This window comes from Macaca fascicularis, chromosome 10, assembly GCF_037993035.2.
Source record: "Macaca fascicularis isolate 582-1 chromosome 10, T2T-MFA8v1.1".
NCBI classification, from domain to species: domain Eukaryota; kingdom Metazoa; phylum Chordata; class Mammalia; order Primates; family Cercopithecidae; genus Macaca; species Macaca fascicularis.
This window is the reverse complement of record NC_088384.1, coordinates 120,164,226-120,187,812: the sequence shown is the minus strand read 5'-3', so window position 1 is coordinate 120,187,812 and position 23,587 is coordinate 120,164,226. Positions and strand designations below refer to the sequence as shown.

General features: G+C 59.7%; 2 protein-coding genes across 3 annotated transcripts in view; both read right to left on the bottom strand.

Annotated features, from left to right (window-relative positions):
- Nucleotides 1–7,923: 7,923 nt before the first annotated feature.
- C10H20orf204 (chromosome 10 C20orf204 homolog) lies at nucleotides 7,924–10,722 on the bottom strand. Its single transcript, XM_045364210.2, has 4 exons — nucleotides 10,578–10,722; nucleotides 8,754–9,029; nucleotides 8,508–8,660; nucleotides 7,924–8,317 (listed from the first exon to the last, which is right to left on the bottom strand). The coding sequence occupies exons 1-4, from the start codon at nucleotides 10,578–10,580 to the stop codon at nucleotides 8,180–8,182; spliced, it is 570 nt and encodes a 189-aa protein (XP_045220145.1). The 5' UTR covers nucleotides 10,581–10,722; the 3' UTR covers nucleotides 7,924–8,179.
- A 4,567-nt stretch (nucleotides 10,723–15,289) lies between these two features.
- The window catches only part of PRPF6 (pre-mRNA processing factor 6), a 53,997-nt gene continuing 45,699 nt past the window's right edge, over nucleotides 15,290–23,587 (bottom strand). For both annotated transcript variants that reach the window (XM_005569633.5, XM_045364206.3), the window contains 7 exons: nucleotides 22,814–22,933; nucleotides 21,590–21,766; nucleotides 21,032–21,165; nucleotides 20,201–20,292; nucleotides 19,048–19,162; nucleotides 16,334–16,460; nucleotides 15,290–15,562 (listed from right to left, as the gene is read on the bottom strand). In XM_005569633.5, the coding sequence (XP_005569690.1) occupies nucleotides 15,410–15,562; nucleotides 16,334–16,460; nucleotides 19,048–19,162; nucleotides 20,201–20,292; nucleotides 21,032–21,165; nucleotides 21,590–21,766; nucleotides 22,814–22,933 (918 nt within the window). In that variant the 3' untranslated portion in view covers nucleotides 15,290–15,409. The remainder of the gene's footprint in view (nucleotides 15,563–16,333; nucleotides 16,461–19,047; nucleotides 19,163–20,200; nucleotides 20,293–21,031; nucleotides 21,166–21,589; nucleotides 21,767–22,813; nucleotides 22,934–23,587) is intronic.

Sequence of the window (23,587 nt, the reverse complement as noted above, 5' to 3'; positions counted from 1 at the left end):
AGTCCCCAGGAGGACTGGACACCCTTTTTTTTTTTTTTTTTTTTTTTCCTGAGACGGAGTCTTGCTCTGTCGCCCAGGCTGGAGTGCAGTGGCGCAATCTCGGCTCACTGCAAGCTCCGCCTCCTGGGTTCACTCCATTCTCCTGCCTCAGACTCCCAAGTATCTGGGACTACAGGCGCCCACCACCACGCCTGGCTAATTTTTTGTATTTTACTAGAGACAGGGTTTCACTGTTAGCCAGGATGGTCTTGATCTCCTGACCTCATGATCCGCCTGCCTCGGCCTCCCAAAGTGCTGGGATTACAGACATTAGCCACCACGCCCAGCCTGGACACCCTCTTTCCGTGCTGACCTCTTGGTCCTCTTGACCTCGAGCCCACGTGTTCAGGGAAGGTTGGGGCAATCACCCCCAGACGTGAACACCCAGACACACTCCCTAGGGCCTGGCAAGTATAAGCCAAGAGGAGGGGCGTATCCTGCCCCAGCACCCCCTCTGCATGGGGGGGAGTCGGTGGGGAGAGTGAAACTTGACCGCCCTGGTGTGGAAAAAGCCGCTCACGGCTCAGCCTCCCAGGTACAGGGGGCATGCACGCCTCTGAGTGTGTCTTGTGGTTCTGTGTGTATGTGAATGAGACTCCCAGTGTGGCCCTTCATGCACGGGACAGCGTGTGGGTGGCACGTGGATGTGCAGCCTGGGGCGGGATGGACCTGTGCCTGCTGCCTGAGTGTGTGTGGAGGGGTGAAATGGGGCTATTTTACAGCTACCCTTCCCTGGAGCAGGGCATGTCACCTCTGTATTAATCAGCATGAGTGCCACCCCTCAGATGGGCCCCCAGTAGGGGCTGCACCTGGGGCCCCTTCCCCACCACATTGGCAGCAGAGCACACAGAACTCAAAGACAAAAGGACAGAGACATGCAGAGGGGACAGAAACAGACAAGGAGAAACAGATGCTGAAGAGGGCAGGAGACAGGCTCGGAGGTAGAGAGCGATGCACCAGGCAGGCACAGGCACAGACACAGCCCACAGGACACTGAGGTCACTGCCCATGTCTGCCAAGCACTGTCTGCCAGTACACAGCAGGGAAGCAGAGAAGGTGAGACCCAAAGGGACACAAGCCACATGTGTCTTTCGGTGGGGAGTGGGGGTCTCTGAGGCACCAATGTGGACTCTTCATGGGCTCATACCATGAGATAAATGCTCACACTGGTGAGTGCAAGCCACACCCAGCTCTCATGGCCACCAACTCCTGCTCTGGCCCACTCCCTGGAGTCCTGGGGTCAGCAGGCCCAAGATGCACCCCCTTCCATGGGGATCTCAGCCAGAGGGTGACCCAGTAGCCAGAGTCTGCAAGTGGCTGACCAAGGCATGAGACCACCTGCCCCTCCCCCAACCCCCAACCAGGGCAGGAGAGAGACAACAGACCCAGCCTGTCCTGCTGAATTTATTCATGTGAACAGCCCCCGCCCTTGGCCTCCAGTGACTCCCTGTTAGGGCTGGGCATCTCCCCAATAACACGGACACAGCCAGCCAGCCTGGGGGAGGCCAGAGTGGCAGTCTCACGGCCAGCACGCATCCCCTATTCTGGACTCCTCACCCCCATCGCACCCCCTTCTAGACCAATGGGGTGGAGAGCTTGGAAGACACCTTGGGTGGCAACACAGCCTCATGGTCTGTGTGAGGAAGGGACAGAGTGGGTACCTGTGAGAAGCCCCTCCTTCAAGTGCCAGGGTGGGGGGCTAGTGGGGGGCTCCAGCTGAAGCAAGTCCCAGCCCAGAGGCTGGAAATGCCCAGGAGAAGGATCAGAAGGGGACATGAAAGAGGTTTCCACTGAGGGCACCTGGTTCCAATTGCGGCCCTCAGCAGCGGTGGGTGGGGTCTCCTTACACGGCCTCTTCCAGGGCCCGGCCCAGGGATCTCCCCTCTACCCGCCAAAGGCTGAACAGCCCTGCTAGGCAGGACCACAGCCCCAGGGCCTGGGTGCTCCAGCTCTGGCACCAGCTGCACACCCCTCCCACTTCTGGCCCTGTCTGCCTTCTTCCCTGAGGCTCCGAGGGAGGTCTCCACCCTCCTCCTGCTGAGTCAGGCCTCAGCTCCTGGTGAGAAGCTCTAGCAGCCCTGCCTGGCGCTGGCCACAGCTCCCCTCCCGTCTCCCATGCCCAGGATCCAGTTTGTCCCAGGAGTGAGCTGAGTGAGGTGTTGAACTCTCCCCAGCAGGCAGCCCAGGGGCAGAGTCAGAGAAAATGGGGGCTGGAAGTGGGTATGGTGCACCTCTGTCCCCAGCAGATACAGTCATCACTTTGCACACCCTTGGGAACACCAACACAGACACACACACCCAGCCACACACCAGACGAAGAGCAGACTTGACCCCAGCAACGTCCTGCTGGGGCAGGCAAGAAAGGCACATGTGGGGACCCGAGCCTCCCACCACTCAGCCCCCACCACTCAGCAGGAAAAGCACCCCAGAAAACTAAACCGCTCCACTTACATTCTACAAAGTCTACATAAAATTTAAGTCTGCGATGGAGTGGTTTTGTTGTAGTCACAAGGCTGGAAACCTTCTCCACTATATTATTTTAGGGCATCCTGTCTGTTGCAGTCAAACGCTCTACCTCGGAGCTTCTTGTTGCTTTGCTGTAGAGACTCCTATGTTTCCAAGGCTGGTCTTGAACACCTGGCTTCCCAAAGTGCTGGAGTTATAGACATGATCTACCTCACCTGGCCTTTATTTATTTTTAAGAGACGGGGTCTTGCTATGTTGCCCAGGCTGCTGGAGTGCAGAGGCTATTCACAGAAACGGTCTTAGAACCTGCAGCCTCGAAAAGTGATCCTCCCTACCTCGCTGGAAGTGCAGGTGTGCGCCCCCACGCCCAGCTTTAATTTTAGAGCTTTTCATCACCCTCAAGAGAAACCCATTACTCCCTAGTCTTTCCTGCCCCCTGCCCCGATAAACACTAAACTGCTTTTGGTCTCTGTGGATTTGCAGTGTCTGGCCTGGACATTTCTTATAAGTGGGATAACATGTGGCCTTTCGTGTCTGGCTTGGTTCACCCTGCACACTTCCGAGGTTCACCCATGCTGTGGCCTGCCAGCGTTCCAATCCTTTTGTGGCTGAGTGTCCTCCTCTCCTTGTATGAATATACCACATTTTGTTTATTCGGCAACTGATGGACACTGATGGTTTTTACTTTTCGGCTATCATGAATAATGATAATGTTATTGATAATGAATAATGTTGCTATGAACATTTGTGTGCAATGTTTGGTGTAGATGTGTTTTTATTAAAATTGCAAAAATGTGTATCTCTAATAACAAAGTCTGAACGATAGGTTAAGTACCTGGAACCCATGTACTGGAACAGCTGCCCCGGAAAGGGGGGTCCAGAGCTGCAAACCTCCAATCCCAAACAGGCCCCTCAAAACTAAGGCCCTACAAGGACTGGCTCACCCTCCGTCCGGCCCACCCACCACTTCTGCCCCAAGCCAGGGAGGGAGCCTGAGGAGCCGGCTCCAGTGCTGCAGAAGGAGCAGGGTCTCCCGGAGCACCTAGGTTCATTCGTCTTTTTTGTCTTTTTTTTTTTTTTTTTTTTTGAGACGCAGTCTCGCTCTGTCACCCAGGCTGGGGTGCAGTGGTGCAATCCCGGCTCACTGAAATCTCCGCCTCCCGGGTTCAAGCGATTCTTCCGCCTCAGCCTCCCGAGGAGCTAGGACTACAGGCACCTGCCACCCCACCCGGCTAATTTTTGTATTATTAAGTAAAGACAGGCGTTTCACCATGTTGGGCAGGCTGGTCTCGAACTCCTGACCTCGTGATCCGCCCGCCTTGGCCTCCCACAGTGCTGGGATTACAGGCGGGAGCCATCGCGCCGGCCAAGTTCATTCTTACTGAGACTCCTCTGGCCTGCTCCTGCTCCCTGCAACCTCTGTTCCCCGGGACCCCACCCCATCCTCCCCGACCCTGCTCCCTCTCCCACGACCCCTGTCCCGTCCCCCTGACCCCCGCCCCGTCTACTGCGACCGCGCCCCGTCCCCCGCGACCCCTGTCCCGTGTCCCACGACCCCGTCCCATCCCCCATGACCCGTCCCAACCCCCACTACCCCGCCCCATCTCCCACGACCCCGTTCCATCCCCCACGACCCCTGTCCCGTCCCCCACGCCCCCGCCCGCCAGCGCGAGAAAACAGGAAGCCGCGCGCGGCGGCGGCGCTGGAAGTGCAGGAAACGGCGGCGGGCGCGGCGCTTATCTCGGGCCGCAGCCCGGACCCCTGGCCTCAAGCCGGGCAGGCGGCGCCAAGGACAGGGCCTGCTCACCTGGTGGGGAGCCCTGGCCGCCTCTGCCCCTGACCGCGGCTGTCACAATCCGGCCAGGCCAGGCGGGGAGGCTGCGCGGACGCCCGTGTCGGGACCTCCCGACGGGAGCGAGGCCGGAAGGCGACCCGGGAACCCGCGTCCAGCCCCAGGGCTGCCCACCTCCCCAGCGCCCGCGGCCCTGCCCTGCCCCCAGAGGCCTGACCTCCTCATTTCCCCCAAAACAAGGACTCGCTTCCCCCAGCAGGTGCGACCTCCCGCTGGCTCTTCCGGATTTTAATGGGGAGGGGGAAGAGCGGGGAGCAGCGATGGTTGTTTCTGTGTTTACAAAGCTGGGTCTTTTCCTGGGGAGGGGGCAGGATGGGGGCTGTCGCTGGGCCTCCCCTAGGGTCCTGAAGGCACTGGCAGAGACAATGGGCCCCAGCACCTGGCTTCCCCCCACCAGTGAGTGTGTGTTTCCTGGAGCTGGGGGGAACTTGTTTCCGAGTCAGCCACAGCTGGAGCAGGGGGGCCTCCCTGCACACCTGCAGGGCTCAGAGCCCACACAAGGCCGGGCACCTCCCAGGTCTGGGCGCAGCTGTTTCCTCTGAGGACCACTCACACTCCTCCCCAGCCGTCTCCAGCCGCGGCGTGGTGTTCTGTCCTGTCCGCTCACAGGGCCTGGGTATGGCAGGTACTGAGACAACATCCATCTGTCCCACCACCTCCCTCGGGTCAGCTTCAGCAGAACTCCCAGGCTGGGGTGGGGGCCGGCGGTGGTGGTGGGGGAAGGTGCTTTGGGAGATCATGAGAGGCTGCATCCCCCACCGCTGAAGAGGTGGAGGTGGGGTGGGGAGAGAGAGGAGCTTGGGGGCAGGGGTGGGGAACACACAAGAGGAAAAGTCAGGATTAACTTGGTTTTGCAAATCCAGAGACTAGCCAGTTGCCCGAGTTCCAGATGTTCTTTCAAAGGCGCCCAGTCTGGGGAGGCCTTGGGACCCAGGCCCCCTTCAAAGCCTGCCTGGCCCCCTCTTCCCAGCGCTGCACATGGAGGGGTCTGACTCCTGAGCTGTGGGAAGTTGCACAACCCCAGCCAGTGCCCTGCAGGCCCCATCTGTTACCCTGGCACAGCCCCCACCTCCCTGGAGCAGCCAAGCCCTGAGAAGGCATGAGGGTGGGACAGGACAGTACCGTGTGCAGCTCCAACCCAGAAACAGTATTTTACAAAGAACCAGGCTCAGGCCACCTGCCCTGGGCCTCTGCAGGGAAGGCACCACCAGTCGGTCTATGGACATACAGGGCCAGTCCATGGGATCTGCCCTCAGTGGTTCCATGGCCAATGGCTCTGTCCCTATCGGCCGTGGGGCCAGTGAGTCTCTTTCCATCTCTGGGTTGATTCTGGTCAGTTCCAGGCAACAAACATTTATTGAGCAGCTCATGTGCTAGCCTGGGCCAGGTGCTGGTGTACCATGCTGAGGGAGACATGCCTCTATCCTCATGGAGCTACAGAAGGGCTACGGTCCCAGCACTGAACCCAAAGAGGACCTGAGCCTCTCGGGTCTGAGCAGGCACCGCGGCTTCTCTCCTAGTCTCAGTGGCTCTCGGTAGCTCTGGGCCTCTTCCTGTAGCTCCACACATGCCCCTACACCTAGTCTGGTTGGGCTGTCGCCATCCTGGACAAGTGAACTTTGTCCCAGAAGCCCAAAGCCCACCTTGCTCCCATTCTGCGTGAGGGGAGGAGCCATGGGCCAGGACACAGGGCTTCTCACCCATCCGTGTGGTTGTGGCCCAGGACTAGGCACGGACATGTGTCCCCAAAACCCTGAGGCCTCTGTTCCTCCTCCTGCCCCCAAGAGGCTGTGGTTTGTTTGAACCTTTCTCAGTCTGGGTAGAGGGAGCTGTTTCTGTTGCCCACCCACATCCCCAGCCTCTGATTGCTCTGAACAGCGGAACGGGAGCACTGTGGGTGGGCAGGAGCCATGGAGCAGCCCAGGAGGTCATGCATGGACAGGAGAGGAGTGCCCTCCCCATGGCCCAGGGGTTGGGGCAGGTCTAAGCGCAAGAAGTCAGCTGCCCCTGGGGCAGTGTGACAGTGGGAGCCTTCATGGAGGGCCTGTCCCCATCCTGTCCCTGAGCCCAGCCCAGAACCCTGGATTCTTTTCTTTCTCCGGGCCCCAAATCAGCTGCCTCCCAGCCACGCTCTGCTGTCCATACCTTATGCTCCACACCCCAGCATAAGTCGCCCACAGTTCCCCAGCTCCCTCAGGGACCTCAAACAGACCCACTCCCCCTTTAGTGCTTCCCATGTTCAGGTTCCCCAAAGACCCACCCAGGTACTCCAGCCAGGACCCTGGGCAGCCTGTACCTCTCTTTACCCTTTCATCCTCACCAGCCCTCCACACAAGCTGCGGGGATCTTTCTAGATTCCCAATTCTAACATCCCTCTTTCACCAGAGACCTTCCGCTGCCTAGGGATAAGTCCGAGTGCCTCCCTCAAGTGCTTTGGCTCCAGCTGGGGCTCCTGCACCCTGCCTCTCCCCTTCATCCCTCCCACACTTGCCCACGCTGGCCCCCATGGAGCAGGCAATGCAGAAGTAGGCCTGGGAACGCTTGCTGGGTGCTTGTGCTCAGAGCATGGCCAGGGACTCTGTCAGAAGTGCTAACTCTGCAGGTGAGTCCAAGGCTCTGAAGTCCAGGAAGCTTGGTCCCCAGCCTCCAGGCAGGGGACGTATGGCAGAGCCCATGCCCTGGGCCTGGGTCTGAGGCCAGCTCTTACACTGCTGGCTGTGATTTGGGGCAAGTCTCACAGCCTCCTCGTGCTTCAGTTTCCCCATCTATAAAACAGACAGTAGCTCTTGCTGTGCAGACGAAATACATTAACACGGAGTGTGGAGTTGGGCCAGGGTTAGCTTGGGAGGTTACTTCTTTCTTCTGCTGCTGCCCCTGATCCCAAAGAATGCCAGAGGCACAGCCTGCCCGCTGCCTCTCAGGGAAGGGGAGGGAACAGGTGTCAGGGACTTTACCTCCTGTGCTCCTCCATGGGCCGAGATCAGGGAGCGGGTGACAGACTCCCAGACCCGTGCATCAGATGAGGGAACCAGGGGTCAGTCCCCCAGCAAATGCAGGGTGCCAGGGGCCAGAAAGCAGGCCCCAGCCTGGCCAGTCCTGCAGAGGAGGCTGGGCAGTCTCTGAGCCCAGGCCGTGGCCACCCCTCCTGAGGCAGCAGGAAATAGCCTGGCCAAGCTCACAGCCAGGGCCCGCAGCTCCCGCTTCCCTTCGGGCCCGTTTCCTTTATCCGGTTGTTTTGCTCCGAATCCACCAAGTCCAGCCTTCCCCTCCCCTCAATTTCCACCCCCGGCCCCGGTCCAAAGTGGAGCAGGATGGATACGTGACGTTTTAGGGGCCCCAGGAGTCCCCCGCTCTCCCCTCCGCCCAGCCGGGAGCAGCTGACCGAGCCGGAGCGCGCCCAGCGTCCCGCGCCCGCCCTCTGCTGCCCGAGGCTGGGAGCGGCGGCTCCGCCCCGTCCAGGTGCCACAGGAGGTGCCGGTCCCCGCATTCCCCCTCCACCGCCCCCCCGCCATCGAAGCGCAGATCCCGGGGCGGTCCCAGGCCCACAGAGAGGCAGGCGAAGGGAGTGCCGGACCCGCAGCGCCAGCTCCGTTTATTGAGGCCTTCGGCGCGTGGAGGGCGGGCCTCCTCCGAGACCCAGCGGCGGCCGGGCGCGCTCCCTTCTCCAAGTCCTGGGCCCTGCGGGGAGCGCGGGCTGCGTCGAGCGGGGGGCCGAGGTCACCAACAAGTCGACAAAACGAGGCGCGTCTCCAGGCTCTGCCGCGGCCCCGCTGGTTCTCCTCCCCGCGCAGGGCGCCGGAGGCAGAGCCAGGCCGGGCCGCGCTAGGAGCCCCTGGAGGCCGGGACGTGCAGCGCGAAGAGCTTCTCCCAGCAGGTGGCGACGGCGTCCAGGGCGCGCAGCAGGAGCTGCCTTCGGCCGCCGCGACGCCGGGCAGGGCGCACCTCGGGCCGCCGGCTCCGCTGTCGGGGACAGGGCGGTCAGCGAATGCGCACGGCCCCCGCGCCCAGCCCGGCCCCTGCGCCCAGCCCGGCCCGGGAAGGGAGGCGCGGCCCAGCCCGACCTCAGCCTAGGGCCATGGAGCCCCAGGACGCGCGGCGGCCCTGTGGGGTTAGGGGAGGTCTGGCCCCGGCTGCACTCAGGGACGCACACCTGGGGCAGCGTCCTGCAGTGGCGCCGCATCACCGCCTCGGTGCGCACAGCCACGGTCCACGCAGCTCTCTCCAGGGCACCGCGGCGGCTCCCGGCCACCGCCCCGCGCAGGGTCCGACCCAGGGATGAGATGGACAGGAGGATACTGTGCTCCTGGGGAGGGAAGGGAGGAAGGCGGGGTGGGGGTCGGGGGAGACTGAGAGAGGAGCAGACCGGCGAACTTGGGTAGGGGCGCCTCCTCCATACCTTCTGGGCGCCACAGGAGGCCCGAGGCCGTCCCCGCCGTCCCCAGCTCCCGGGTCTAGTCAGGTTTTTCTGTATGAAATGAAAGTGTCTGGAGCCTGGCCTGGTCTCTTCGGCCCCCGCCCCGCCCCACTTCACGGCAGCCTGCAGATCCTCGAAGATGATGGCGCGATAGTGGCGAAGCACGTCGGGGACGCTGCAGGCCGGGGAATGGGCGCGGCTTGGCGCGGTCCCCAGCAGCGCCAACAGGAGCGCCCAGAGTGCAGGCTTGGGGGATACCTGGAGGAGACAGCAGGCTGGGGTTAGGCCTGGGGGCGGGGGTTCCCAGCACAGGGAGCAGCCAGCCCGCCTGCACTTTGTCTCCGCAGAAGCCCCACACCACGGGATCTCTGAGCCTTATGAAATGGACATGTCACCAGCCAAGAAAGGCTGTAGGCACAGGCCTGGCGGGATAAATCAGGAGAGACAACAGATAAGTCTGCAAACCAGACAGCTCTATGCTCCCTGCAAAGATGTGCAAGGGGTGAGTGATGTGGGTTGGGAGGCCATGTCACTGAGCCCTGAAGAGCCCAGCAGGAGACTGAGGGGGCAGGGCCAGAGGCAGGAGAGCCTGGCTCTGTGGTCCACGTAGGAGGTCCATGTAGGCCCACCTGACCCTGCACAGCTCGAGTGGGGCTGGTCTGCAGGCTCTTGGGGGTACAGTAGGAAGTTGTCCCAGTACAGGCTGCCCCACCCATGGCCACGCCCATTCAACTCCGCACGTCCCACACTGGCGCCCTCTGGGTTAGCTCAGAGACATGGGGACTGGGGAACTCCTTGTACCTCCGACCCAACTGGGGCAGGGGCTCAGAGCTCCAAGCCGCACCCTATTGGAAGGGGAAAGCTGGGGGGACTCCCAGAAGCCACAGAGGAAGAAGCAGCCACCACATCCAGCCCCAACCAACAGTTGCAAAAGCCCCCTCTGCCTGTACCAGCCGCCCCACGCCATCGCTCCAGGCAGCCTATGCCACGGGCCTCCGCGGACCCAAAGTGGAGGGCCTGCTCCCACAGGGAAAAAGCCCAAACATCAAGGAGACAGCTGATGGCCCCCAGGTTCCCAGCCACTCAAAGGGGCCAGCCCCAAACCTTCCCCTGGGCCCCCGCATGGAGTCAGACAGCAGATCTAGGGCTGGAAAATTAATCATGCGAACCCGACCGAGATAACAGGACTCGACTCGGCTTCCCAGCCCTGGCAGGGGAGCCTGACCAAGCAGCACCCCAACCCTCGCCTAGAGCTGGGGGCCTGGTGGGGGTGGCAGCTCCTGCTCAGAGCTTGAAGCGGCAATGGCTGGAAGAGCAGACGGCTTGCTACGGCCCCTTCTTGAACCTGGCCCCCCAACCACACACGCCACGGCCAACTTGGTGGGCTCAGGATTGCCACGTCATCCCCTCTGCCTGCTCTGGGTCAGAGGTCATAGCGAAAACCAGAGCCTGACTCCTAAGCAGGCCAGCTGGAGCTGCAAGGATGTCCAGCACCTGCTGTGTCCTACCCAGGTGGGGCAGACAGGCTGCCCTGGGAGTCCCACCTGGCCTGTTAGTACCACTTCCTGGCTCAAGCCTCAGCCCAGCTTAGAACAGGGTGGCCCGGCACCCGGGAGCCCCCCTCGCCCAACTACCAGAAGCCAGGGCACATGCACCCACTGCCACCCACAGTGACACAGTGACCAGAGCCAACCGGAGATTTCCCGGTGGGACTCAGGGGAACAAGCAGTGTCTCCTGAGCTGTGTGTACCCCCAGCCCCTCCACCCAAGTGAGCCCCTCCCTAGAGGAGGCCCACAGCTGCTCACCATGGGCCTTTCAGCGTCTTGCCCTCCCTCACTCCCGCCAGCAGGCCACACACATGATCCTGGGGTCCTCGGACGGGGTGTGCACCACCGCACCAGGTCCACCACCAGCCAACGGCTTCCCTGGACAGGCTGCCTGGAGGACTGCAGAGGGGCAGGCCAGGCGGAGGCTTTTGAAGTTGGCTCCTCCAAGCTGAGGGAGGGAGCAGGAGAGGGAAGGAGGCCACGCAATCCCAGCCCTGCCCCCTCCTCCCCACTCCCTATCACTTCAATTAACCTGGCCCTGGAACTGAGTAGCCACCTCTCCCAGGGGATCCAGGGCTAATGTGGGTCTTGGATTAACTTGTCAGTCCCAGAGATACTGTTCTGTCAAGGAGGGGCGGGGCGCTGTGTGGGCTGGGCGGTGCAGGGCCCAGCTGGTGGGGGAGGGGAGCCAGGTGAGACTGGGGCCAACTCTGTGGCCGGCAAGTGCTGCCTCTCCCAGGGAGCTGGCTGATGGGCAGAGCTGGCAGGAGGCCCTCATGCCCGCCCCAGCTGCTGGACCTGCAGCCTGACATCCAGGGGGCCCTGCCCCAGCAGGTCCCAAGACGTGGGGCTTCCCGGGCCCCCGCTGCTGGCCCGGCCTCACTCCTCCTGGGCTGAGGGGTCTCGCTGGGGCTGTGACTCTGCGTAAAGACACCAGGAGCTGGCGGGTCCCCATCCTTGGCTGCTGTCACTTCTGCTGCCGTCTGGGGCAGGCGCTCTGGTTTGCAGCCTGACAGGCCGTGGTGAAGACACCTCGGAACAAGAGCAGCCTCCGAGGCGCAGCTCGCCTTCGTGGGCTGAACACGAGGCGCAGCTCGCCTTCGTGGGCTGAACAAATCTCCGTTGGAACAAGAGCGACCTCCGAGGCGCAGCTCGCCTTCGTGGGCTGAACAAATCTCCGTTGGAACAAGAGCAGCCTCCGAGGCGCAGCTCACCTTTGTGGGCTGAACACGAGGCGCAGCTCGCCTTCGTGGGCTGAAAAATCTCCGCTGGAGACAGGTTAAGGTAGTTTCCCAGGGGGAAAAGTCAGTGATTCACACAACAGTCAAGAACAGACCACACAGGTGACAGGAGTCCCCTAGGATTGTAACACTACATCTTTACGTTTTTGCTTTTTCTGTGTTTGGATGTGATTAAATGCTGTGACAGGCTGTGCGGGTCTGCAGCCCAGGAGCCCCAGGCTCTGGCACACAGCCTGGGGGTGCAGGAGGCCTTGCCTGCCAGCCTTGGGTAAATGCACTCTAATATCTGCAAGACAACATCGCCTAAGGAGGTGTTTCTCAGAATGTGTCCCCACCGTTAAGTGACGCACAACTGTAGCTTGGCCTCAAAGCATCTGAGAAAACCCCACACAGGCAAGAAAGAGGAGACACACATGGACAACGCAAGTGCTCTGGAACTTTCCAGGGGCCCTGCAGGAAGCCTCCCCTGAACACGGCCTGATACATTCTTTTCTGTGTGACCCCTCAGTGCCCACCCAGCTGAGGTCAGAGAAGTGCTTCCTTCCTAGGCCTGTTTCCACATCTATACGGGGCCAGGCTGGCTTTTCAAAATTCCTAAGCCTCAATTTCCACATCTGTACAGGACCGAGATGGTTTTACAAACTTCCTCGGCCTCGGTGTCCACATCTGTACAGGACCGGGATGACTTTACAAACTTCCTCGGCCTCGGTGTCCACGTCTGTACAGGACCGGGCTGGTTTTACAAACTTCCTCGGCCTCGGTGTCCACGTCTGTACAGGACCGGGCTGACTTTACAAACTTCCTCGGCCTCGGTGTCCACATCTGTACAGGACCGGGCTGGTTTTACAAACTTCCTCGGCCTCGGTGTCCACGTCTGTACAGGACCGGGCTGGTTTTACAAACATCCTCGGCCTCGGTGTCCACGTCTGTACAGGACCGGGATGACTTTACAAACTTCCTCGGCCTCGGTGTCCACGTCTGTACAGGACCGGGCTGACTTTACAAACTTCCTCGGCCTCGGTGTCCACGTCTGTACAGGACCGGGCTGACTTTACAAACTTCCTCGGCCTCGGTGTCCACGTCTGTACAGGACCGGGATGACTTTACAAACTTCCTCGGCCTCGGTGTCCACGTCTGTACAGGACCGGGCTGGTTTTACAAACTTCCTCGGCCTCGGTGTCCACGTCTGTACAGGACCGGGCTGGTTTTACAAACATCCTCGGCCTCGGTGTCCACGTCTGTACAGGACCGGGCTGGTTTTACAAACATCCTCGGCCTCGGTGTCCACGTCTGTACAGGACCGGGATGACTTTACAAACTTCCTCGGCCTCGGTGTCCACGTCTGTACAGGACCGGGCTGACTTTACAAACTTCCTCGGCCTCGGTGTCCACGTCTATACAGGACCGGGCTGGTTTTACAAACTTCCTCGGCCTCGGTGTCCACGTCTGTACAGGACCGGGGTGACTTTACAAACTTCCTCGGCCTCGGTGTCCACGTCTGTACAGGACCGGGCTGGTTTTACAAACTTCCTCGGCCTCGGTGTCCACGTCTGTACAGGACCGGGGTGACTTTACAAACTTCCTCGGCCTCGGTGTCCACGTCTGTACAGGACCGGGCTGACTTTACAAACTTCCTCGGCCTCGGTGTCCACGTCTGTACAGGACCGGGCTGACTTTACAAACTTCCTCGGCCTCGGTGTCCACGTCTGTACAGGACCGGGCTGACTTTACAAACTTCCTCGGCCTCGGTGTCCACGTCTGTACAGGACCGGGCTGACTTTACAAACTCCAAAAGGCTGCAGCTCTCTCTTCGTCTTCAGAGTAAATGTTGAAGGCTCCCTCATGCTTCCATGTCTCCATGAAAGATCAAAGGAAACTCCTCCACAAGTCTGAATGAAAACACTCATGAAGCTCCAGCAGCTGCTCCTCAGGACGGGGCGAGAGGAAGGACTTCCAGATTTCAACGATTTGAGCTGGACCCCAGGTTGCCTGCCCAGCAGAGACCAGCAGTTCCTGACCCCACACGGGTGGCAGGTCCCTTGCCCTGGACTGGCCATGTCCTCGAGGTCCCCAGAACCACAGGGAAGGGGGAGCCACACCCACATTCTGGTCTACCAGGACCACCCCATGTGCAGACAGGGATCCCCCACCCCAGCCATTCTCACTCATCAGGAGCAGGCAGACCACAAGGCCTAGCACAGGCCCCCACGTGCAGGAGGGCAGAGCTGTGGGTCAGTGACTGACCACCACCACAGGCCCTGCCACTGGTACCACAAAACAGGTTGGGACCCTCCGGGACTCCCCTCTCACAAGGAACGTCCAGGGACAGCTGCTCTCCAGCAGCCTTCTTGGCCCACGTGACAGTGCCCTCCTCCTCCCCTGCAGGGCTTAACAGCTGTCCACCCACACCCTCTGGGCCAGCCACCAGCTCCAGCCAGATGTCTCCAGCCCTGGCCTACACAAAAGCCAGCTGGCTCCCAGCCGGATACACACACACGATCCCAGGCCTGACGACGTCCTTTATCCTTATGCAGCTAAGGTTGAAAAGCAGCCAACTCTCCCAGGTAATGCAACGTTCAACCTAGAGATGAGAACCATTACAGTGCTTTAAGGTTAAATTAGCAAAAATAAACTCACGGCCGGGTGCGGTGGCTCACGCCTGTAATCCCAGCACTTTGGGAGGCCGAGGCAGACGGATCACCTGAGGTCAGGAGTTTGGGAGCGGGCGCCTGTAGTACCAGCTACTCGGGAGGCTGAGACAGGAGAACTGCTTGAACCCAGGAGGCAGAGGTTGCAGTGAACCGAGATCGTGCCACTGCACTCCAGCCTGGGCAACAAAGCGAGACTCTGTCTCAAAAATAAATAAATAAATAAATAAACTCACCTCCAAAGGTAAGAACGCCTCTTACTGGTGACACTGTCACTCGACACATGCCTGAGGGGCCTGGGAGGCTGTATGGAGAGGCCCTGGGCAGAGCTGAGTTCTGTTTGCACTCAGACTCCAGGGAGGCCCCAGCTGTCCCCTGACCAAGACCCTTGTAGGCGGCTGCCAGGCTCCTGCGAGCACCTTGGTCCTGCAGGCAGCTCGGTCCCCACTATCTCCAGCTGTCCCCACACAGGGCTTTCGGCCAGAACATCTGCACTCCCACCACCTTCTCTACAGTCTGGGGGAACCCGGGCACCTCCACAGTGCCGCCTCTGTGAGACACTGGCTATCTTGGGGAACCCGGGCACCTCCACAGTGCCTCCTCTGTGAGACACTGGCTATCTTGGGGAACCCGGGCACCTCCACAGTGCCTCCTCTGTGAGACACTGGCTATCTGGGGGAACCCGGGCACCGCCACAGTGCCGCCTCTGTGAGACACTGGCTATCTGGGGGAACCCGGGCACCGCCACAGTGCCTCCTCTGTGAGACACTGGCTATCTGGGGGAACCCGGGCACCGCCACAGTGCCTCCTCTGTGAGACACTGGCTATCTGCAAGAGGCTTCTGCCCAGGCAAGGGTGATCACAGCCAGGACAGTGTGGGACAGGCCAGGACAGCGTGGGACACGCCAGGACAGCGTGGGACATGCCAGGACAGTGTGGGACAGGCCAGGACAGCGTGGGACACGCCAGGACAGCGTGGGACGTGCCAGGACAGTGTGGGACACGCCAGGACAGGCCAGACTGGGGCAGCAGAAGCAGGAGCCAGGGAAGGCCCCAGAGAAAACCAGCAGGCTGCCTGCTCTGACACGAGACATAAAAACTTTTAATGAAGGAGGACACGGCTCAGGGCCCTTCCACAGGCCCTCCCACGTGCGGCCCAACCCTGCCCCACGGAGACCGGCCACGGCGAGCGACCGGTCAATCAGAAGGTGTTCTTGATGCGGCCGGCCACCAGCCTCAGGATGTCCCCGATCTTCTTCTGCCAGTTGGCGATGTCCTTGGACACGGCACACCACAGCTCGCCGTGCCGCGGCTCTGCGCTCTCGCAGCGCTTCCGCACCTCCTCCTGCTGCTCCTGGGGGGACCACAGGGCACTTCAGGCAGGGGTCCTCCCACGCTACTCCCCAGACCTCGCCTGCTTCTCGCCTGCCCCCATGCAGACCTGGCTCTGGCAGGACCAACCCCAACTGGCGGGCGAGGGGGCACAGGCCCTGCAGCAGAAGGCAAGGCTCTTTCAGGTGTGTTCCTCAAAGGAGCCTGAGGAGCACGGACCCCCCAGCCTCAGCGCACAGATGAGGAGCTGAGCCAGGCTCCCCATGTCTGTGCCTCACACAAGTGCTCACGTCTGCCTTCTCCAAACAAGGAGTTAGGGTTCATGTGGGCTGGCAACACTTTCCAGGGAAGACCAGGACAGCCTGACCGCCTCCAGCACAGCTCTGGGGGGCAGGTGGGAGCGGAGGGGCTGCTGTCCAGGCTCTCCTAGAAAGCCATACCCAGGCTCAGGCCCAAGAAAAAGGCCAACTCCATTCCCATTCCTCAAGTGAGCCCAGGCCCCAGCCAGCAAGTAACTCATTAAAATACGCCAGCAGACAGGCCACTCTGAGGGACTGGGCACCTCAGTTCCAGGGTGTGGAGCTGTGAGGCTATAAGCAGAAAACGGATGTGGAGGCAGAGACTGCCTTGGGGGGGGGCGTCGAGGATGCTGTGCCCCACCCACCCGGTCCATCCTCCCACCGCCGGGCAGAGTCACGCGGGCTGTGGCCACCTCCTAGAGCCCCCGGGGCTGGCAGAACTCCCCACCACGGTCCCGGAAGGCACTGAGCGGCGGTCTGCCGAGGGGCCTCACCTCAGTGCCATGCTGCAGCTCAAACTTGTAGAAGAAGGCCCAGGCATCCCCCAGGTCCGAGTCAATCTTCACAGTGCGGTGGAACCACTCCCTGGCCTTGGTGATCTTCCGCTGACTCCAGAACAGCCTGTTCCGGAAGGACAGGAACCAGAGTGAGTGGCTGCAGGACAGTGTTCTGGGGCAGGGGAAGGGCTCCAGGGCCATCAGCTTCATCCCTGACCCGCAGCCCTGGAGCTCCCCGCAAGAAGGCCCAAGGAGCAGGGCCTGGGCTGATCTGGAAATTGCCCCAGATCATTAACTTGAAGTCGTCCTTCACAGGTCTAACCAAATCGTTTTTTTTTTTTTGAGACGCAGTCTTGCTCTGTCGCCCAGGCTGGCGTGCGGTGGTGCGCTCTCTGCTCTCCGCAACCTCTGCCTCCTGGGTTCAAGTGATTCTCCTGCCTCAGCCTCCTGAGTAGCTGGGATTACAGGCACCTGCCACCATGCCCGGCTAATTTTTGTATTTTTAGTAGAGATGGGGTTTCACTGTGTTGGTCAGGCTGGTCTCAAACTCCTGACCTCATGATCCACCTGCCTCAGCCTCCCAGTGCTGGGATTATAGGCGTGAGCCACCGTGCCTGGCCCAAATTGTTTCTTTAAAAATTCACACGCAGGGAAAGACCTTCCAACGCCATAAAATTAGGGTCAAATACAAGGAGATGAAACTAAACCTGACACAAAATTAAACTACAACTTTGATGAGGGAAAGTTACACAGTTTCAGCTCCTCACTGAGACACCTGCTGGATCATCCTGCCCCGCCTGGCCTCCAGCAGCAACCCCAGTGAACACTGAGAAGATGGACTTCGGGCAGCACCAGGGCCTGGGCCTGCGGCCCACAGCTCTCAGGCCACAGGATTGATACCACCGTGCCTGCCAGACACATGGACACCTGAAAACCAGGCCTGAAGAGGTCCATGCTGGACTATCAGAGGCCAGGTTGGGGGTGTGCATGGCACCCCCCCAAACTGCTGGAGAAAGGATGGCGGGCACTGCTGCTGGGCACGCTGGCAGGCCTGGGACTCTGCGTTGCTGCCACCCTTCCCACCCTCTCCTCGGGGTCACCTCCCCCTAGAGCCAGAGGCACTGCAGTCAAGAGACGACACGAGGAACCCTCCACTCCAGGCAGCTGTTTGGGTTCGTCTCAGTTGCCAAACGGAATAATTTCACACTCTGATAACCTGATTGTTTTTTAAGCCTTGTGGTATTCTTAATTGCCCAGTGTTAGATAAACTGTGATTTAAGGAGCACAAACCCAGATAGCAGGCACACAAAACACTGGCTTGGGAATAGCAAGGAGTGACTTATTTACTTTAGCAAAGCCTTTTATAAGGTTTTATGGCTGCACTATCAGAGTGTCACCCAGAAGTCACTCTGGGAGGTGGACGCACAGGGGAGGACCAAGGGAGCACCAGGCAGACACAAGCCACCCTGTGGGGAGCCTCTCTCATCTGTCAGGGGCCCGCGGGCAGGGGAGAGGAGGTGCCCCTACAGGCAGGCCTACGGGGGCAGCACCCAGACCTCTGGAGACCAAGCACCACTGCCACCCAGTGCTGGGGAGAAGGGATGGAGAGAATCAAGAGCCAGCACTAGGAAGGCTGTTGTCTCTGCATGACCCATGGCAGGGCAGGTGAAGGGGAAGCCGGGCACGTAAGGTGAGGCCCCTCGCCGCTGGGGTCAGACACACCACCTCCGCCAGGTGAGCCCATGTCCTGAGCTGCAGCCTCAGGAGTCCAGGGTTCTTCTAAGAACTCCCTTCACCCCTACATGGTCACTTCCCAGCCTCCTGATGCACACTCAGGCCCAGCTCCTTCTCAGACTGTCATCCTCTTTCTAGAAGGAAACAGAGACCCTGTGGGTTGGGGATGGCCCCGAGCTCCCTGCTGTGCCCCGCACGTGGCAGGCCTTTGCCCACATGTGCCTAGAATCTGCACGCTCTGCCCCACGGCTCCAAGCAGCTGCCTGCGAGGTTTCAGAGTCATGTCCCCAGCGAGTCTCTGACCCAGCGGCCAGCACACCCGAGTGTGAATCACATGGTGTGAGGTCACTCACGGATCTCTGCCTCCCCTTCACACCACGTCTTCTGAGACAGCCTCCAGCAGTCATCGTGGCACCCCTGGGCACACAAATTAGGCTCCAGTCTCCAGCTCTGGATTATTTACGGGCCACAGAGCTGCAAGTGATTTCTTGCCCCAACATAAAGCCTCTTGTCCAAAGGGGCTTCGCTTACCACTTAAAATTCTGTGTGAACCAACATCAGCAAATCTATCCTGTAACCCAGGCCTGTGTAGGTGTAAACTAAAAAACTGCAGAGACGAAGAGAGCAGCCTCCTAGAAGAAGCCGGAACAGAGGAAGGGCTGAACCACACCCAGGGGATCCCTGGGGAGGGAGGGAAGGAGAGAGAAACAGAAAAAAGAGAGAGAGAGAGAGAGAGACTGGCTGTCCCTCCCCAGGGCTTTGGGACAGAAGCCCACAATGCTGCAGCACCCTCAGGTTTGTCTCTGCCGGGAGAGGCGCCTGCCCCGGACCACAGCAGGAGTGACAGCAGCCGAGGATCGGGGGAGCGCACCCTGCCGCCGGGCATCTTTACAATGACCAGGGAGAGGCAGACAGACTGGAAAAAGAGCCCATGAGGACCCCAAGGGTCAGCAATCCTGTGGGGACGCCTCACTCACTTGGCCACGGCCAGGAGCACATGAGGGTCATGCTCACACTTCTTCAGGGCATCCACGCTCTTGGTCCTCCTCTGGGGCCTCGCCTCGAGGAAGATGGCCTCAGACCACAGGATACCTGCAATTCAGAAACAAAGAACAAAGATCTGCACTCCAGCCTCTGGTTCCGGAAAGGTGCCCAGCCTACAGAGATTCTAACCCAGGACGTCCTCAGACGGTGACGGGGCCTCCCACACACTGCTTGCAGAACTTGTGCAAGAACCACGAAGGATGAGTGTTCTGGCCCACCCAAAACCATGGCAGCCCCAAGGGCACAGACAGGACACTCTGCAGAGTTTCACTCTGTCGTTCAGGCTGGAGTGCAATGGCGCGATCTTGGCTCACTGCAACCTCCCACTCCCAGGCTCAAGCAATTCTCCTGCCTCAGTCTCCCAAGTAGCTGGAATTACAGGCGTGCGCCACCATGCCCAGCTCATTTGTGTATCGTAGTAGAGACGGGGTTTCACCATGTTGGCCAGGCTGGTCTCAAACTCCTGACCTCAGGTGATCCACCCGCCTCGGCCTCCCAAAGTGCTGGGATGACAGGCGTGAGCCACCGCTCCTGACGGATTTGTTTGTTTTTTGAGACAGGGTTTCACTCCTGTGGTCCAGGCTGGAGGGCAGTGGTGGGATCTCGGCTCACTGCACCCTCTGTTTCCCAGGTTCAAGTGATTCTCGTGCCTCAGTCTCCCAAGTAGCTAGGATTACAGGCACGTGCCACTGTGCCTGGCTACTTTCTGTATTTTTTATAGAGACGGGGTTTCACTATGTTGCCCAGGCTGGTCTCAAGCGACGGACTCCTGGACTCAAGCGATCCTCCCGCCTCAGCCTCCCAAAATGCTGAGATTACAGGCGTGAGCCACCACACCTGGCCAATTTCTTTTAATTTTAAAAGAAAAAGAAATGATAACACTTCAGAACATGAAATCAAATTCTCCCATTTTGAGGCCAGGAATTTCATTAAAATGTCTTAATGGCCAAGTATAGCTGAAACTTTTGACTGAAATCATTCACACAAACAAAACATTTTAATAAAGTCTGTCGGAAGCCTGAGTCCCCACTCCCTGAGGAAGCGCCAGCCCTGTTGAGTCTGGGAAGCCAGAAAGCACCCCCTTACCAGAGTTAGGGCACTCCTGCAGCGCCTTGGCCATGAGCGTATTTGCGATGTTCTTCAGCCCTGCACGGTACTCCAGCCGCACGGACTCCAGCCTGAGGAGACAGGCCCCAGGAGGTCCCACAGCCATCTACCAATGGCGCATATTCTGGAAGCTTCTGGGAAGCCTTGTCTGAAAAGGCTCCCCACCCAGTCACAGCAGCAAGAACTCCATTCCCTGCACAGCACAGCTCACCCACCACAGAAGCAAGGCACTGCCGCCCACATCCCTGCCAGCCCCACTGGCAACCGCCCCAAGGGCAACACCTCAGAAACTGACGCTGTCCAGATGCAGGTGAAGGCATCCAGCACAAGCAAGACCAGCCTGGGAGAGCCAGGGCCGCACAAGGCCCCCAGGAGCTGCCTGTCTGCAGAGTGCAGTACTCCAGCCCCGTCACCCTGAGCTGGATGCAGCACCTCCATGAACAGAGCCTGCACCTCGCAGACTCCTACCCACCTCCAGGGCCCTCCACGCCACCTCCTCTGTGGAGTCAGCTCTCCGGGGTCCATCCTTCCCTCGTCCCAGCCATCGTCAACCCCTCCCTCTCCCAGGCACCCTCCATCAGAACACAAACTAAACTGCATCAAACCATCTGCAGGCCTGTCCCAGTACCTAAGCCGAACCCTCCCAAGGCAGGGACCGTGATTTTTCGTGGCCAGCACCTACTGCCTCGCAAGCCCCCGAGCCTGGAAACACTGCACAAGTCACTCCACACAAGCAGCTGGGTGAGGACGGCCCACCTGATGGGTAAGCTGTGCCAAGAGCCCAGGCTGCCCCCACTCATCAGGACTCACCACAGCCCAGGGTTCTTTGGGTTCTTCAGACGAGACTTTTCCAAAATGGCCCGGGCTCGAGTTAGCTGCCCAATCTTCTCCTCCAGCCGAGAGAGCAAAAGCCACAGGGGTGTGGAGTGGGGACACTTCTTCAACTGCAGCCGACAAGTGAGAGAGCAGCTCAGGTGGTGTCTATGAAGAACTGGGACGCAGCCATGCCAGCTGCTCACTGCAGTGGGCGAGCCAGCACCTCAGGACTGCCTGTGTCCCACTCTGCATTTGTGGGTTTACGAGTGTGCGGTGGTGCTGTGGACCTGTGCACACAGGTCTGTACATACCAGCCTTTACTTCAGGTGTGCCACGCTCTGCACTTCTGAGAGCAGCGTGTGCAGCTTCATACAAGGCAAAGCACAGAACTCAGTGAGGGGACCGGGGTGTGGGTCCTGAGCCCACAGCTCCCTCGCTGTAACCCCCAGCCCTCCACATCTCCTCAGAGGTGAAGGGCAATGGCCCTGCACCAGGGGGCTCAGTTCTGTGAATGCCGGGCCAGCTGCAGCCCGAGGGTGCAGGCAGACATACCCCCTGGTTATAGGCTTCCCGCGCGTTCTCCATCATCTCCTTCTGCTCCTCGATCTGCCCCTTCATCATCCACAGCTTGGGGAAGTCCTCATAGTGCCGCAGGGCCTCCTCGCACAGATCCTGGGCTGCCCTGATGTTGTCTTGCACCCACTCCAGCTTCACAGACTTCATGAACACCTGTGGGGCAGACACGCACCGTCAGCAGGGCATCGGCTCCAAGGCACGTGCTTCGTGTTACGCTCGTCCTCGACACTGTTACCTGCAGCACTGTGGGTACTTTTGTAAGCTTTTCATAGCCTGTTTGTGTACACAAAAGGTGGGGATAAATATATGAGTATGTTTTTGTTTTGTTTTTTTGAGATAGAATCTTGCTCTGTCACCCAGGCTGGAGTGCAGTGGCGCGATCTCGGCTCACTGCAAGCTCTGCCTCCCAGGTTCAAGTAATTCTCCTGCCTCAGCCTCCCCGAGTAGCTGGGACTACAGGCACACGCTACCACACCTGGCTAATTTTGTATTTTTAGTAGAGACGGGGTTTCACCATGTTGGTCAGGCTGGTGTTGAACTCCTGACCTCGTGATCTACCCTCCTCGGCCTCCCAAAGTGCTGGGATTGCAGGTGTGAGCCACCGCGCCCGGCCGCATGCAGGTTTTGTTGTTGTTGTTGTTGAGTTTCCCTCTTGCTGCCCAGGCTGGAGTGTAGTGGCGCAATCTCAGCTCATGGCAACCTCCGCCCCCAGGTTCAAGCAATTCTCCTGCCTCAGCCTCCTGAGTAGCTGGGATTATAGGCATGTGCCACCACGTCCAGCTAATTTGTATTTTTAGTAGAGACAGGGTTTCTCCATGTTGGTCAGGCTGGTCTCAAACTCCCACCCTCAGGTAATCCATCCGCCCTGGCCTCCCAAAGAGATGGGATTACAGATGTGAGAGCCACCACGCCCGGCCACACGGATGTTTTAAAGTCACATCACAAAGATGAGTGTGCTGTGTGCTGAGATTACAGGCGTGAGCCACCATGCCTGGCCATATGAATGTTTTAAAGTCACATCACAAAGATGAGTGTGCTGTGTGCTGAGATTATAGACGTGAGCCACCATGCCTGGCCATATGAATGTGCTCTGGTCTCGTTTGCCTGCTGTCATCTCACATCACCACTCAAGCCAGGTGCGGGGCCCACGTGTGCACACCACGCACCCCGGATGGCCCAGCCCTGCCTGCCACTGCGTACCCGGGCGGTGGGGGCGCTGCTCCGCGCCTTGGCCAGCAGCCTCCGGGCCCGCTCGTACTCATCATTCTCGGACTCCAGCTTCACGGCCGCCAGCCAGATCTCCTCGCTGTTGGGGTTGGCCTGGAGGGCAAGTACAGCAGCGTCAAGAGGGGTCAGAACACAGGGACCAGCGCCTGATCACACTTAATCAAAAGCAGGCAGGCAGGAACTGAGCCAGGCCTTGTTCTGCTGCAGGATTAGTCCGGCCCAAGCCCTTCCCAGGGAGGAGATGACAGAGCAGACTCCAGTGCAAGAATCCGGACTCACCTGGAAACACACAGGTCCATGTTCACTCTAGTACAGCGCGGACAGCGAGGAGGCTGCCAAAGCACTGAGCAATAATGGGGGTGGGAGCAGGGCCATCTTATCCAGGATCCATCCACACCCTCTCAAAGCCCCTGAATGGGTCACTCACACCCTATAGAGACCCACCACACCCAACCTCGCTCTTTGCCCTGAGCCTGATGAAAGGAAGCCAGCTGTTCTGTCCTCATGAGCCCACATGGGCAGGAGAGAGGACTCCCAGAGTGCCACTGACATGTGGAGAAGGCGTCCACAGGCCGAGGAGGCTCACACAGCCCAGAGCCCAGTGGACATGAAGGCTCTGCCCTCGGAGCCTCCCCAGGGCTGGTGCCCAGGGCTGTCTGAATGCATCCTAATCAGCACAGCCGCTCACTGACCATGCAAGATGACCACATCACAGACCTGAAAAGCAGCCCAAAAACGATGGGCAAG